Source organism: Micromys minutus (assembly GCF_963924665.1).
Source record: "Micromys minutus genome assembly, chromosome: 3".
Taxonomy (NCBI): Eukaryota; Metazoa; Chordata; class Mammalia; order Rodentia; family Muridae; genus Micromys; species Micromys minutus.
In genome coordinates, this window is record NC_137972.1 from 6352233 (window position 1) to 6369500 (window position 17268).

The 17268-nt window shown below is 42.5% G+C and overlaps 1 protein-coding gene across 1 annotated transcript; it reads right to left on the minus strand.

The window, feature by feature from the left end:
• Window positions 1–30: 30 nt before the first annotated feature.
• On the minus strand, window positions 31–13561 carry PYROXD1 (pyridine nucleotide-disulphide oxidoreductase domain 1). The gene is made up of 12 exons (XM_080913915.1): window positions 13421–13561; window positions 11551–11631; window positions 10121–10240; window positions 9331–9459; window positions 7791–7864; window positions 6816–6976; window positions 5510–5610; window positions 4643–4775; window positions 3668–3780; window positions 3028–3150; window positions 1243–1380; window positions 31–509 (listed from the first exon to the last, which is right to left on the minus strand). The coding sequence occupies exons 1-12, from the start codon at window positions 13493–13495 to the stop codon at window positions 261–263; spliced, it is 1497 nt and encodes a 498-aa protein (XP_080770041.1). The 5' UTR covers window positions 13496–13561; the 3' UTR covers window positions 31–260.
• Window positions 13562–17268: the final 3707 nt, after the last annotated feature.

The window sequence follows — 17268 nt, forward strand, 5'->3', positions numbered from 1 at the left end:
GATGTTCAGACAAAGAAAGGATCTGGTGCATTTGTATGAGTCAAGGTTTATTGTCAACTCTGTATTAGGAATGTTCACCTGCAAATTAGTCATTAAATGAATTCATCCTAAGAATTGTTTTTATTTCTTTATTTCTTTACAACCTTGAACCTGGCTTCTGCATTCTCTACTTGAGTGCTCACTCAGTGTGGCTGTTATGTCCCCCGTGCTCTTTCTTTTCTCCTTATTTCGCACTTTGTATTCCTGAAGAGACTCCAATTTCAGTCAAAATAATCCTCTATGTCGATATTTGGATCTAGGAGATCCTCCCCATATGGTGAAAGGTCCATTTGGTTTAAAATTAAATTTTCAAACGTTTCCTCTAAGTCAGTTTCGCCAATTAATACAGCTCCCATCATGTGTCCGTTCTGCATGACGACTTTGACATACTCCTGTCCTTTGGTGCACCTCAGCATTAACTCATAGTTTGAGCCCAGGCCTTGTGCGTTGTATTTTCCCAGCAACACAACCTGCAGCAGAATGAAAAAGTCATTCTTCTGAGCAGCTCCCTCCAACTCCCCCCAAATAACATAATGTCCCAAATTATCTGGGTCATGTTAATTTAGACAGAAAGAAAACCCTATTCCTTACAGTTACAGTGGAGGAGTTCAAAGACAGCATTTAAATGGCATGAGCATACTCTGTAGATAAGGCTGCGTACAGCCTACAACCATTGAAAACAAGTCAGTGACTATATTCATCTTTAATATCTTAAAACTAGAAAATATATGTGAAGTCTCTATGAATGTTAGAGCTAGCTCATGAATGAGCACACACAAAATGAACATTTTTCTACAATCATGGCTTAAAGATTAAATAATGAAATGAGACTTGTTGGCACATTTGGAAAGACAAGACCTATCTCAGAATGAAGAGAACTGAAAAAAAGTAAACATCTGTCAGAGTTCTTGGCTCCTTTATGATGTGTGTGTGTATGTGTGTGTGCTTGTGCCATGGGTGTATAGGTACCCATGGAAGTCAGAAGAGTGTGTTAGTGAGTTAGAGGTGTCCATGACCTTTCTAAAGTGGGAACAGAGAACTGAACTCAGGTCTTTGAAAGGTTAGCAATAATCACTGAGCAATTTTTGCAGTCCCTGAAATGTCATTTTTGACATCACTGAAACTATAATTATTTGAAAAAGGGGCCACAGTTGCCATACTTTTCAAGTCAAAAGGATATCCATTCCTTTAACGTCGTCTTACCTTATAGTTAAAGAACTTTGTGACATGAGCAAATAGTTCAAAGCTGAAGTCCATGTCAATAGGCTGTCCCATGCTAGCTGCGGCCATGCACTTGGCTGCGTAACACCCCATCTGCCGTGCCTGTGTCCACAACCTCATCTGAAATAGTAGAAATGACTTCTGGTTATCCTCTGAAAAGTGTGTGTGAATCCGTGCATGCACAGGACATACTTGTGAGCAGGGATATTGCCATGGTGCACGTATGAACGTCAGTAGATACCTTGGGTCCTCGACTTCCACTCTGTTTGAGGTGGCATCTGTTTTCTTGCTTTTCCATTGAGTACTCTGGCTTAGCTGGCCTCCTGGCTCACTGGGGACTCCCACCTCACAGTAGGAGTACTAAGTTATAGTAGCTTGTGCTGAATCCAGCTTTTACATGGGTTCAGGGAACTCAATATGTCTGTGGCAAGAGCTTTTTTACCTACTTGAACTACTTTTGCACTAAAGGTTCAGTCTTACAAGTTCCCTTCAGTGTTCTTCCAATGAGTTTGTTCCAGCTACTGTTATCTTCAGTGGTCACAAGTGAACACCAATCAAAATGCTATTTGAATATAATTTTCACTAGTGAAGCATTTGGGTGTTATGAGGTGGGACAAAATGTCGTCAGTTCCTGCTCCAAAGTCTGTCTGGTGCCCGGGCCTTTGCTTCTGAGTGACTCTGGTCAGACACAGGTGGACTTTAGGCACCAATTCTCACAAGTCACTTCAACTTCTTTATAGTGCTTGTCTCTCCTTCATTATGTTTTCGTTACATTTTACAGTTATTTCTTTTTACTCTCTTGATATAAGACAGGGATAATGGTGTCGGGAGTAAGTGACAGGAGAAAAATACTAATAACATGTTTAGATATTTAACTTTCCTCAGCTTCAGGTTCTTCACCTGGAACAAACACTAACTCTGCGCCATGGCAATTGGGAGGACAGGCTGGTTTAAGTGGTCAGTTCCCTCTATCTGCCTACCCCTCTGTGCGAACGCTGTGCGTGGAGGATGTACCTAATACTGACCTCCTATAAAAATTAACGGCTGCAGCATGAGCTCTGGGCATGCCCAGAAGGGAGTGTTGACTTTTACTTAGTCTCTGTAGGGTTTGATGAAACAAAGTCTCTGTCATAGAGTAGACAGAGCCAAACACAGCCAGGCATCAGAAGAGCCTGCAAAACCACAGGACTGGAACTACCTAGTGGGCCTGTCTGACCTCTGACATTGCAGTGGATATGTCTCCAGAGTTCATACCAGAGAGCTGAGTGATGAAGTTTTGAAAGGATCACAAACACTTCATAAGATTTAACTAAGTTCAAAACTGTATGTATGCCCAGCTACATTCATAGCTGTCCAAGGTACAAGCCCGTGGCCATGGGTTGAACACATCTGACAGAGGTCATTGAGTCTGCAACTCCTTTAGTCTGCACTGTGGGTGATGTAAAGCAAATCCGGATGTGAAACCAGGAGATTCAGAATAAGGGGAGTCTTAATTTTGAACTTTTTCCCCTGCATCAAATTATGACATAAAGGTATAATTGCTCTGGAGGGGGGTTAATCAGAAGAGAAAGGCTAATGCCTACAACTTTATAAATTAAAAACACTTCAGTCTACTGTAATACTAAGTAACTTTAATGTAGGAATCTAGTTACTCAAGAGGAATTAGTTCCAATGGCTTCCCATTTAAAGTAGAAACGCTGGAACAGACAACTGGACTCATCAGTAACTGACAGACTGACAGACACATGGTTATACATGCAGGCTCACCTGCTGCCAGACTGGACTTGGCTGCCAGCATGCAGTACAGATGTCTCCAGCAGCATAGATATCAGGGAGTGATGTGCGCATCTGGTCATCTACTCTCAGGCCGCCATCTTCTCCTAGGTCAAACTAAACAGTTTTCCATTAGCATAAGGATGACAAAACCAGAAAGTGACCTTTCATTGTAATGAGCAAATCAGGCCTGTATGTGCTAACATGCCAATCTGATCAGAAAGGTAAAAGCTGTGGAGTGTACATACTTAGGCAGACTGTGCAGGGATTCAGTTCCTACTGAACAGATCCAAATGTCCCAGAATAAAAACATTAAAAATATTCAGTAGTCAATCTTTACCCCAACCCTAATCAGAAGAACATTCTTTAAGATTTCAAAATGCTAATAGAACAACCCGTGAGATTTACTCTTGAGAACTCACACAGGTCAGTCTGTCACTTTAAACAAACAGATTGGACACTGGCTCTAGATGATCTTAAGCTGGATGCTCACTGCTTAAGGATGCTAAGCAGACGAGGATGCTGTAAACCAAGCGTGGCTGCCATGTTACAGTTTATAACGACGACGGCTGTTTGAAACTAGACACTTATGATTAGGACTGAGAAACAGGTAAGCGGGCAGAATTCACCTTACATTGTTTCTGTGGAGAAAAGGGTGTACGTTTGGGGTGACTCCTGTAGCACTGATGAGGAAATCACAGCCGTATAAGTTCCCATTGGTCAGCTCCACATACACAGGCCACAGTTCTTTAAAGAGAAGAAAAAGATCCTTAAGTGTCATGTCTAGCAGTTATCCAGATAGCCTCAGAAGGGAGGTCCTCTGGCTATGACACTGAGCACAATGACAGTCTTGTGTTTGGCAGCTTCCTAAAGCCTGGTACTCAAGGGGACAAAGCAGTGTCCTGGCCATGGGCACAGACATGGTCACCTTCTATCCTTACTTCACGCCACTCATCGCTTAATCCTACACTTTATCTTTTCCCTTAAAAAAAGGATTTACTTATGTATGTGAGTTCGCAGTCCCTCTCTTCAGACACAGCAGACGACAGCATCAGGTCCTGTTACAGACGGTTGAACTCAGAACCTCTGGAACAGCAGTCTCTTAACCACTGGGCCACCTCTCCTTCCCCCTACTTTTTCTTCTTGATGTTTCTCCTCACTATTCAGTCTCTCTGTGAACTCTACCATCCCTTTTCCTACAAAAAACTGGACGATTACGGAATATTAGTTCCGTATGGCAGTGTTGATTATTCTGTGAGTAGAGGATTCTACACCTCACACGTGGCAAAGAATAAGTCCCAGGATCAGCCCTTAGTCCCAAACACACAGATTTTTAAATTTAGTATAGAAGGCATGTTACAGATGAAAGCTATTTTGTTTTGATCTGTGAAATACTGACTGACTGGGTTGGGTTATGATGGTCCAAGTACTGTCAACCCAAATGAGACGGAAGGTTGTATAATGTGGAATTTATCAGAAAACTCATGCAATAAGTAGTGAAATGAGGGCCTGTAGTTACTGATGTTATTTTTTGTTTCACCATATTTTATATGCAAATGTGCAGTTTAAAATACAGCAAGATTAATTTAAGTAATCTTTTCCCTTTTACCTTTATCAACTGTAATTGACTTATGATGATCCTTTGGAAAAGACAAGGACGTTTTCTTCATAATCTTAAATTCCTCTTGAAGGTAGATTTTCTTTACTTCACATTTGGTTTCAATGTGAATACTGTGAGAAAACTGGAAGCCAAATGAACACTGGTCAGCATGCTTCAGAGAGTGAGAGACTGCTGTGTAGACAGCCACCTCACAGTGACGAACACAGCACAATGATGTAAGCCTCAGTCTGAGCGAGTGAGCAGGAGGTGGCATCTACAGAGCTTCAGTGTGGTCCACCTGGCCCTGTGCTGTATCAGAAGGCAGCACCGGGAGACAGCAGGCAGCTGTGCTTACCGAGGAACTCTTAAAACCTTCCGTAAATGTTAAAGTGCAATCTTAGGAGAGTCGAGAATCTGGGAGGAATGACGTCATATCATTTCTATCCCCAATTAGATACCATTTAGCCAGCTCCCCTTCCACCCACTTAAACCTCAAAGTTTCAAAATAAATAGATATGTATTCCTGCAGTATTTAAATGACAGCTTTTTTTTTGTAACCTAAAGCATTAAAGTATATGTCAAGATAAGTGATAGCAAGTCTTCTGCTTATTCAGTTAAAAATATGAAATTCATGTTTGACTCCACCTAATGACCTTTGTAAGATCCGCGTGAACATCTAAATGAGACTTAGCAGAAGACTGAGAACTGTGGTTATCCATGTAGTCTGCATGTAGGTGTCTCCAGCTCTGCAGTTAAAAAGAAGGCTCAAAAGCCGTCTTAGACACATTTCCTATTTGCTATTTTGGATGACCAACTGGGACAGTGGCTTTGAAGGCCTTTCCTGCATGGTATACGTCAAGTGACCCCAACACATACCTCTTCTGTTCCTTTCAAAGCCAAGCCTCCATGCCAGTCTGGTCCAAGGGCACTGCCCACATAGTCAGCTTTAGATTTGGTTCTGGTTTCCTTTTTTGCTTCTAAGAAATGAAGACGGATTTTAAAACTGCTGGGCACAGAACCTCGGAGCCTTTGTGCAGTGTCCTGGTTCTCACGCAGACAAGCAGCATGGGGGTACTGTCACTCTGTCAGCAGCTTTCTTCATTGAATGCTCTGTGACACGGCCACAGAGCAGGTGACCTACGCATGCACACTATGTGTAAGCACCCAGTGTGTCTTCTCAGTGTTACATACTTGCTAATTTAAAGAGTACGAAAATTAGCTGTAAGATTTTGAACTCTGCCAATTTGTACTGTCTCTAAAACTTAGAAAATTGACTTTGAATTTTATGAGACAAACACTTCTTGGAAGATTATTATAATTAAACTACTGAGTATTGTTCTCAGTGGATTTTGTAGAAAATAGTCATGGGCACTGCTCAGTTGTAGCAACTGTTTTGCAAATGCGCCAGTCCGTTATTTAAAATCCCCATTTATATTAAGTGTCTATTTTCTATTTTTAATTAATTAAAAAGAAGTTGTTCAGATTTTGTTTTGCTTTGCTTTGGAGACTGGGTATTACTCTGTAGCCCTGGCTAGCCTAGAACCAAGAGCCCAGCACTTGTGTACTGTGCTGGAGGCACATGCCACCATGCCCTTTTACACTTTTTTTTTAAAGATTTATTTTATTTTATTTTTTATTTATATGAGTACATTGACTGTAGCTGTTTTCAGACACATGGAAGAGGGCACTGGATTTCACTACAGATGGTTGTGAGCCACCATGTGGTTGCTGGGAATTGAACTCAGGACCTCTGGAAGAACAGTCAGTGCTCTTAACCACTGAGCCATCTCTCCAGCCCCCTTTTAGACTTTTAAAAAGAATGTGTGCAGGTGTTTTCCCTGCATGTCTATCTGCCCATCACTTGTGCTCCTGGTTCCCTTGGAGGCCAGCAGAGGGTGCTGGGTCCCTTGGAACTAGAGTTGCAGATGTGGTGGGCTTCTATGTAGGTACTGGGAATCAATTTCGGGTTGTCTGAAAGAGCAGTAGGTCTGAAAGGCCAGGAGTTATACTGACCCATCTCTTCAGTTCCTCTGTATTTTCTAATCTAAAATTTTCATATAAAGATGAAGAAATAAATACCCATATTCCTGTCTCCTGAATACATTTTACTGAATTTTCTTATAGTTAAAAAAAAAATACAGCTTTTCACTTGTGAATGAACTGAGCCAGATACTGCACTTACCTTCAACTGTATATACAGTTCTTTTATGTGCAATTTTAGCCTCTGATTTTTCAGACATGAGCTTGGAAGTCAAAAACTCTGCTGCACCCGCATCAAAGAATGTATTCCCAATGGCTTTATCCTTTATGGCCCAAATTACTTCACAGCCTTCAATTTCATACCTAGGAGGAATGGTACAGTTTCCTGTAGGGAAAGTCAAGGAGAAATCCTGCAAGTAACAGCTGTTCTGTGCAGCAGAAGTCCTGGACATGGGCTGTAGAGAGGAGTGTAGTTCCCTTCCAGGACAGGAAGAGCCAAAGAAGAATGGATAAAGCAGGCTTATCCGCTTCACTGAACGCCCAGTGATGACACGCATGTAAACCACAAAGGCTGTAGGCAGCACTTCATCTGGCTGCAGAGGAAGCGGGAAGGCAGATTAGTGAGTAGGACCTCAGAGCACGAAACACACTGCTTCATCTCGTGGCCTCGAGATGCTCATGTAGAAGGGCTGGAAGGAGATTTGCAGGCTAACCTCTGGATGCAGTTCTAAAGACTGTCACCTGCTCAAGCTCCCAGTAGTTACTAAACTTGAAATTTCTTAAGATGAAAATGTTTTGTATTAATGTGTTCTCATTTCCTCAAACCACAAAGTAAGATAGAAGATAGCACACATCCTAACCAGTATGACAAACCGAGTTTTGCCAGCTACACAGGTAATATAAACACAGTGACTAGAAAACTGCTAAAGCTACACACATGTATACCATTAAACAACGTTCCCTTGTAGAACATGAGTCAAACCTGCCCAGGTCAAAGACTTTTGTATGTTTAGGGGAATATTTCTGCAAGTTGGAGTTCCACAAGAACTAAAAAGTAAAGTGGGCTTTCTCCTTGAAAATCTGGGTGAAGCATGCATATTTCTCCTTTAAGATGTGCTTTCTCTTCTGCCAACTACCCTACAGTCTAAGAGGATCTTTTAGTGAGAGGCACACTTACACCAGCTCCAGAGCAATGCCACCGTTCCCGACAATCATTATTCTTCTGGCTTTTGTAAGCTGTTTCTGAAATTCCTGTGTTAGGAAGAAAAAACAAGATTGCATTTTGACAGCGTACAGGCACCACTTATATTTGCATCATGGGTATTTTCCAGGGGGACAAAATAAAACTTATTCCCCCTGTGCCAGGGCACTCATTCCCACCTTATGTCTAGGATGTCACTTGTGGTGAGAGCAGCACCTCTCTAGAGTTCCCTTGCCTTTCTGTCACATTTTAAGGCCCTGTGGACCTCAGCAAGAGAACTGTCTAGATCACCATACACCCAGTTATGACTGAATCCATTACTTTGGGCAGGGTTAGGGTTAGGCCTTGGTTACAGGCTTCCCCAGGGTCCCTCACTTTCTGCAGTTCTAGGGACTGAGAAGCAGGGCCCATATCAGGTATTTATATTATAACTCATAACTAGCAAACGTCCAATTCAGGAGTGCCAGTGCAATGGTGTGGTTAGGCTCTCCACGGCATGAGTCAGCATCAGGAGGGCTGAGGAGCCCAGCCTTGCTTCAGGGAACTGCACAGGGAACACTAGTAGTTACCATAGTATAGGGAGAGCATGCCTTTCTCACCCTCCTCCCAGCCTGTAACACAGATACTGCTGTCTAAATTGATCCATATTCTCTGCAATGTTTAAAGACACATTAGCAGACCCCCCCCCCCAATGCACACCATCTATATGCACCCCAGTTAATATTACATGCCTTCCTTCTACCCATGCCTTTGTAGCAGGGTCTCCTGGGAGTCACTAGAAGGCTAAGCTAAAGTAGTCACAAGTGTGCTCTGTTAATGTGAACCTAACTGTTCATGAGAAGCTAGTTGGCTCTGCTAGTTTCTTCTTAAGTCTCAAGTAACAAACGCAACAGTAGCCTGGAGAAAATCATTATGTGCTTTTAAGAATATGGATCATATAAATGGAAAGTAATCACATCCTTGTTGGGTGTGGAGATGAAACCAGAAAGCTTCTTGGAAACAAGGGGTGATAAACCCTGACATCATTTAAAATGGAGGCTGCCATGCTGCATGGAAGGAGTGGCATGGGAGGGTTGCCTGTTACGGGGCAGAGCAACAAGCCCAGCAAGTCCTAGGATTCCACCCACCAAGACCTTGCAAGTATTGATGCTATTTCTTACTGGGGAATCTCAGTATGATTTACCTTTGGAAAACTGTTCTACTGTTTAGTGGCAAATCTCACAACCCCAATATGGAGTAATAAACATGTGCTGATATAAGGGTAATGCCAAGCACTGTCTTTGTATCTCTCAGTCCTCTCACAGCCCAAGGAACCTTGGCTTTAGCTGAGACCAGTAATCATTACAAAGTGAAGTAGGCGGCAGTAAAACAACCATGCTGTGGCCTCTGAATGAGGACAGGTCAGAACTGCCTGTTTCTATGACACTGTGGGAGTTCATGGTCTCTGAGGCCCACGATTCACAGTGAAACCCCACTTCCCCACTTTCCCTTTCACAGACCCCTCTTAAGACATTACCTGAGCACTGTCTGTATCACGGATTCCCAGTACATATGGATTTCCCTCGCAGATTAACTTTGGCTTAGCTCCAGCACACAGACAGAGTTTCTTATATCCATATTCACGGCCATCTTCTGTGAAGATGCACTGTGAGCACAGGGAAAGAAAGGCAGAAGGAAAAGGCTTAGACAAAAGCAAACCATGATCTACTAGTGGCTGCCTCTCGGGGAGCTCCATGCTCAGAGTGACTACAGCAAATCGATGAGGGTGAGAAGCATTGGCCATAGTTTATGTGGGAATAAATGGAAACTAGGCTTCCTCCTCCGAAACAAAGTTCTGCATTAAGAGATTAATAAATCTCAGGGTTATGCACACCTCAAATTAAAATGATCTTTTCCTCCCACCTCGGAAGACTGTGTGATTCTAAGTGTTTTATACCTTCCCACTGTAAAGTCTTAATAGATCTCAGCCATTTGAGGTTTGATGGTAACTTCAGAACTGTACCTTGTGTATTCTATCATAATGTAGTCTGTCCTCCCAGGACACTGACAATTTAGGACCAAGTACCCTGTGTTATTCCTGTTGTATGTCGGTACCTTGTGCTGGGCCCAGGATCATGGGTATTCTATAAACACCATCAGAATCTAAAGCACAGAACTTCCCAGTGGGTAAATTCTCTGATGCCTCAGGCCTATAGAGTTTAGGGGCTTAGATAATAAAGGTGGAGACACAAGTATGCTTAGAAGAAAAGAAGCAAAACCTGGGCTTTAACATCACAAACATATCATTGAACAAGACAGGGTCTTACATGTTTTTCACTGTTTAGCTGCTTCACTCCAGACTCTATGACCTTAATGTTGGGAAAGCGATTTTCCAGCATGGTGCTTGGCTGTTCTTCAACATCAAATTCTTCCAGTACTTTAGAAACCTTTATGAGATCAAACAGACTTTCAAATGCACATTTTAAGAAGCTATTCCTTTGTCTTATTAAGTACTGTTCCATGATCACAAACAAGGCTTGCCCACTGCACTGTTGTGGTTTGATCTCTTATGTTTCCCAAAGACCCACAGATTAAAGGTCGGCAGTCTTGCTAGGAGGTAGAGAGCCTAAAGCAGGGACAGTAGGCTCCTTGTAGAGTAACACTGTAACCCAGTGCCTCCTCTCTCTTATGTGCAGTGGGAAGCTTTGTTTACCACACACCTTCTCACAGGCTGGAGAACACAAAGCCACCTAATCATGGACTGACAGACCCCTTTCCTCCTCTTTTGTCCCTTGAGGTTGACACTCTCTAGCATGTTGTCATGTTGATAGAAAGTGGATTAACACACACATCATACAGTGGAGTGAGAACTGGGCTCCACCACTTACACTCTGAGCTCCACTGTCTGCTTCACATGCCTGTGCTTTTTTGTTGTCTGGTCTCAAAGTTTCAGCTAACACAACTTACTTAACCAGTGTTTAACTGACAGATATCTATCTTCGTAAATTCGTTCTAGCTTCTCCACTCTCTTTACCAGGTAATAGTCATCTTTAGACCCTTCTTTCCTGTGCTTTAAAGCCATCACTATCAAGCCAGGGTCCCTGGCACTTAGGAAGTAGAAGCAGGTGAATCTCTTTGAGTTTGAGGCCAGCCTGGTCTACAGAGTGAGTTCTAGGACAGCCAGGGCCACACAGAGAAACCAAGTCTTAAAAAAACAAAACAAAAACAAACAAACAAACAAACCCCAACATCATCTCATTCGATTCTCTTTTCCCTTTCCAGCTAAGATTCTTGTGGAGCATTTCTCGTCTGGTCTGCTCAAACCCTTTCCTTCTCTGCTCCCATATCTTCAACCACAAACAATGCTTCACACCTGTACAGGAGGATCAAACTCCCTAGTATTTGTGATGGAACACAGAACCCTGTAGATCAGTGATTAACCTTGGCTGCTCTTCAAACACTACATAGAAATCGAATGGCTTTTGCAATATGCCAATTTTCAGAAGATCTTAACTTTTTTTTTTGAGTTACCAAGGAACCTAGAGACCTATATGAATGCACACAGTGAGATTTGCCTTATTAAGAGATAAAAGTTAAAACTTCAGAAATTTCTAGTTCAGTTTAAAGTAACATATACATTGAACATAGAGATTTTTAATGGGAAAAAAGCTTCAGACTTCTCAAAACAAACTCAGTGAAAGGGTGTCCACCGTGTTACATTTGTGTAAACACAGTTAATTGTTCCAGAATTTCTCACCTGTTTGAAGTTTGTAACTGCTTTGATAACAGGAGAGGCTGTGACCAGGAGAATGTCTTCTTCTGGGAAATTCATAGCCAGCTAAATTTTAAAAAGAGAAAGGAAGGATAGAAGAAATGACATTAGACACTACTGAATAACTGATGTCATTATGGTGATACTGTAGTGTAAGTAATAAACCTTCAGTGTTTCACATGTAAAGTGTGTTATTCTGCGTGTGGTTCACAATGGTACAGCATTGGTAATGGTAAATCCTTACCATGACTATATTTAACAATATAGTCATGTTAAAGGTGGACAAAGACCTGAACACGTAAAACCACCACAGGTGACACATTCTGCATACCAGTTCAAAGCTATACAGACAATATCAAACGTCCTACTTCCATTCACTTTAAAATAATGGTTTTACTTGTCTTCACTGAGAATGAAGTTAACGCAAGGCTCTGATATGCAGCAGAACCTCAGCCTGACTCTTTCCCTAGTCTTCCAACGCCCTCTCTGACTAGTACATATTCAGGCAAGTCAGAGCCATTTTATCACTAGTTTAATAAAATGCAAAGACTTAACGTGCACTTGTTTCATTATTCCTACCTTGCCCCCACACTTTGGAGGGCAATCACCTTGGATCCTGTTCCCTGCCTGCTATTCCTCATGACCCCTGAAGCTCAGCATCCTCAAATCACATGCCCATAGGACATATAACAGTCAGTTGACTCGACCTATCTGAACTTCCTTTATTTGGCCATCTCTGCCTTTGTTTCCTTTTCATGTTCTGTAATCTATCTTGCATTTTCATTGCTGGATCAAGTCCTCAAAACTTTATACCCCTGAGAACTAGCTATCTGCAAGTTAGCTTCCTGCTTCATACGTCTGTCAACCATTTGTCCTCTGTCCTTGATACAAGTGCTGTAGCTAATCGAATTTATGAAAGCTTTCATTTGAACACTTCACTTCCCAGCTCAAAACCATCTCTTTGCAGACTTTCATTACACGGAGCATGTCATAACAGCCTATGTGGTCTGAGCTCTGTCAGTCTTCCTTGTTTCATCCTCTTATCAGCTTCACTGCTTGCAATTTAAGTTACTGCTTTTTTTTTTCCTCCCATGCAGGCTACACCGGGGAGTATGCTTTTTTTCTCTACCTGGTAAATCTTTACACACTCTTTGTTTGAGAGAACTTAATTTACCCCTTACCTTAATTCACTCCTACCTATAACTCTTAAGATTAAGTTAACACAGTGATGTCATTGACTTGTTTTTATTTGACCACTAAACATGGACTATGAACTCTTTACTTGATGGTTAAACAGAAGATACACCACCCAAGTTTAACAACTCAAAACACTTCCTTCAACTATTTCTGGTGACCTCAGGGGTTAAAGATCGACAAAAAAGATTTTTTTTAAAATATGTACATATAAACACACCTGATTCATTTGTTTATTATAATTGAAAATTCCTCATCACTAGTCCTTGCTCCAAACTTGTGCTGGACATGAAAATCTTTGGACTTCAAGGTTACGTCCGAATTATGTATTAATGACGTGACACTTATCAAGAAACTAAATTTCACGTGTGAAGGAAATCTAAGAAGTGGGAGAAATGTCTGTCCAAATGCCAAGGCCTCCCGCCCATTTGCACAGCATTCCGCCCGGTGTCCCGCTCCTCTTTGGATTCCTAGCTAATCAGGCACTTTCTACTCTGCCGGGTCCCAGATCGCTCCAGCAGAGCACAACACGCAGAATCCCAGCCAGCTGCAGCCGAGGGGGCGTGGCGAAGGACCGGAAGAGAGACCCGTGAAGCGGTCCGGCAGCAATCTCCCAAACCCGGCCTACGGGGTCCTGACGGGGGAGCCCGCGCGGACGAACCTGCTCGGCACACGTGACGCCTGCGATGCCACCTCCCACCACCACAAATGCTCCTGCCGGTCGCGCGGCCTCCATGGTACCCGGTGGCTGGTGGCTGACTACACGGGCGAAAGTTCCAGGTATTGTTCACCCGGAAGAAAAACTGCCCGCAAGGTCACTTCCGGCACTCTGTTCACTGACACCCGACTACGGGTGCCCAGAAGCTCACACTTAGTTCATATGAGTAATTTCCACGTGTCTTGCCTGAAGGCAGCTTTTCCAGCTGTTACCACGCTCACGTCTTAAATTCTGAGTGGTTGAAGCTACCTTAGAGGACCTTCGTGCGACCCTCTTATTCTGTAGGCGAAGAACAGGAGGCCTCTGGATATGCATGCAGTACCAGAAGAGGCCAGAAGAGGGCATTTGATTGCCTGAAATCGGAGATGATTATGAGCTGCCAGTTGAGTGCTGGATGCTCTGGAAGAACATCTGCTGTGCTAAACTACTGAGCTATCTTTCCAGATCTTCCTCGGTTTTCTTAAGAAGTGCACATGCATGTGTGAGGGCCACAGGTCATACCTGCTCTCATACCTGTTCACTTTCCACTTTAAGTTTTGAGAAAAGACCTCTCACTAAGAGCTCACCAATTCAGCTTAACTGACTAACCACAGAGCTCCAGGGATCAGCCTGTCTTCCCCTAACCTTAGCCCTGAATTTACAGTGCTATACTGTTATACCCAGATCTGGGGTCTGGGGATACAAACTCGGGTCACCGTGCTTTCATGACAATCACATTATCAACCTAGCTACCTTTCCATTCCTTCATCCTCACACCTGTTTTCTCTCAAGGCTGTACCTACATACGTCATTGTAAAGAGGGGTGGTAAAGACTGTAGGAAGCAGACACAGTGAATTGTGTTAGGAACACAACAAAGCAATTGACAAATGAACCCACAGAGGTTATGACAACGTGGAGGGGAAGGTAGACAGGAAGTTTCACCCACTAGCAGAGGGATTATCAGTAGCTTTTTCTGAACGTATGCTTCATCATGGGCCTAACATGCCCTGGTAGGTGGCCGCACACCCAGGAATAGATAGGCAAGACTGTTAGAATTTACTGGGTTTAAAAAGAAAATTAAGCAGGTGGGTATGGAGTGGGAAGCAGGTGGGTCTGGGAGGAGATGGGAAAGAGGGGAATGTGAGCAAAACAATTAGAGTTATCAAAGAATTAATAAAAATAGGTGCTAGAGAGGTGGCTCTACTGTTAAGAACACTAGCACTAATTAAGAGATCCTGGAATCATTTCCTAGAACCCACATGGCAGCCCACAATCCTCTGCAACTCTAGTCCCAGGGTATCCAATGTTCTCTCTAACTTCTACAGGCATTACATGCACGTGATTCACAGACATCCATGCAGACAAAATACCCATGTACCTAAAAATGAATAAATATCAAAAAAGTATTTAATAAGAAAAATGTGTGTTAGAAATAAATGGGAGCAAAACACATAACATATATCGATATACCATCTTCATATTATTTTTATGCGGACTCAAAATTTAATAAAATCTATAATCTATAACAACAAAATAGAAAATATGATGTAGGTAATAGTAAAGATTTCATAACCAATATTAGGTTGGTAAATTTTAACTTAAAATGCATACAATAATATTTATGTGTGTGTAGGTTTGTAAACAAATGCTATATAGAGAGCTCTGAGTCATCTCTGGCCCTGGGAGAAGCATGGTAGTCTGAGATTAGTGGAGGGATGTTTCTTTTGTCATTGCTCCACTGACTCAGTCCACATGAGCCTTTGGAATTCATACACAGCCAGTCTATGCATCAGGTTGGCATAGCGGTTCCTCTGGCCATCCAGGTCCTTCATGATGTTCTACTTTCCCTTGTTATAAATTCCACCCAACCTTTGCACTACACTGTCTGTGTCTTGTTTAAGTTCCCTTGACAGAGCTCACAAGACCTGGAAAAGGGAAACCAGAGCAAGATCTGGTCAACTAGTAATTCAGGCAACGGTGTCCAACATGTGAGTATTTTCTCTCCTTAACAGAGACAGATGCTACATTTTAGAAAATGTCTCCATTTGTCTCTTAAAAATTATGATGGATGGTTTATGTCAACTTGATAAAAGCTAATATCATCTGAGAGAAGAAAACCTAGATTAAGAAAATGCCTGCTGGGCTGGAGAGATGGCTCAGCGGTTAAGAGCACCGACTGCTCTTTGAGAGGTCCTGAGTTCAGTTTCCAACAATCACATGGTGGCTCACAACAATCTGTAATGGAATCTGATGCCCTCTTCTAGTGGTTTCTGAAAACAGCTACAGTGTACTTGTACAAATAAGTAAATCTTAAAAAAAAAAAAAAAAAAAAAAGAAAGAAAGTAAAGAAAGAAAGAAAGAAAGAAAGAAAGAAAATGCCCACAGGGCCAACTAACCTGGGCCCCTGGGGGCTCACACCACAGAGCCGGAACCACCATCAACCAAAGAGCACTGGCTGTACCTAAGTCCAATCCCCATTGTAGCAGATGTGCAACTTGGCCTTCATGTGCTTGAGTCCTCGTACAATGAAGCACAGGCTGTCTCTGACTCTGTCGCCTTGTATTGGATCCCCTTCTCCTACTTGGATTGCCTGATTGGGCCTCAGTGTGAGAGGAGATGTTTAGTCCTGCTGGGACCAGGTGTCCCCATGTGGGGTGGTACCCAAGGGAAGCTTAGATCTCCATGAGGAGAAAGGGAGGAGAATGGGTAATGGGGGGGAGGGACTTGTAAGGGTAGGACTGGGAGGAAAAAAAGGAGGGGGATTCAATTGGAATGTAATGTGAGTAAAAAATAAATTATGGACAGAAAAAGAAGAAGAAAATGCCTTTATAAGATTGGGCTATAGCTAAGTGTGTTAGGTATTTTCTTAATTAGTGGTTGATGCTCTCCACCCCAGTGGGTGTTGCCATTCTCTGGCTGATGGTTCTGGGTTCTTTAAGAAAACAGGCTGAGTAAACCATGGAGAGCAAGCCAGTAAGCAGCACTCCTCCATGACCTTTTCATCAGCTCCTGCCTCCAGATTTCTGCCCAACTTGAGTTCCTGTCCTGACTTCCTTAGAGGGTGAACATTACTGTGGAACTGAAATAAACCCTTTCCTCTCAGTCTTGCTGTTGGCTGTGGTGTTTTAGTAGTAATAGTGACTCCAAGACAAAAATATTTTCAGAGTTTCTTGAGGCATTTGAATTTTAGGTGTTCAAAAATTGTCAAAGCAGTTTAAATATAGTAGCATTGATTCTCGCTGAGAATGCTGGACCAAAAACTATAAGATAAAAGTCAAAAGAAGCATTCTTGTTTTGTAACAGGCACTTGGAAACTGACTTTTCTAAAAGCAACAGAACTTGGCTGCTCACTTGGGCTCATAGAATGTAGAGTATGGTAGCCTGCTGTTTCTCTGCCTGCATCCCAATGTCTGTTTCCCTCTGTTTTGTTCTACATACACATGGATCACTCAGGGAATGTCTGTCCATCTAACATCTCAGCTTCCTTCAAAACTGAAGGCCCAAAAATAGGCTGTTGTTGAAACTCCCAGTTTCTTTGGATCCTAGGAACAGGCAAGATAGACTATCCTCAGATTAGAGTTTCCATGATGGTGAAGCTGCACCTGGAGCAGAGCCAACCATCAGGAGACAGGTTGCTTCTGTTAATCCTTAGATTTACAAGACAGAAACAAAAACCAGTCCCACAGTTTTGAGCCAAATTTGAAGCAAGATTTTAATTAAATACCGGCCAGGAGGATGGATTCTAGCCAGGTCTACCCACTTGTCTTTGTGGCAGTGTTTTGAAAGCTACAGTCTAGTATTACAGGCAGAG

What these genes read in the sequence shown, in the direction of transcription:
- PYROXD1 (XM_080913915.1), bottom strand. Translation starts at nt 13,495, where the DNA reads ATGGAGGCCGCGCGACCGGCAGGAGCATTTGTGGTGGTGGGAGGTGGC. An exon ending in AGCTAAACAGTGAAAAACAT is followed by an intron (nt 9,460 to 10,120) that starts GTAAGACCCTGT and finishes CTGTGCTCACAG; the next exon opens with TGCATCTTCACAGAAGATGG. An exon ending in GGCATTGCTCTGGAGCTGGT is followed by an intron (nt 6,977 to 7,790) that starts GTAAGTGTGCCT and finishes CATTCCTCCTAG; the next exon opens with GTATGAAATTGAAGGCTGTG.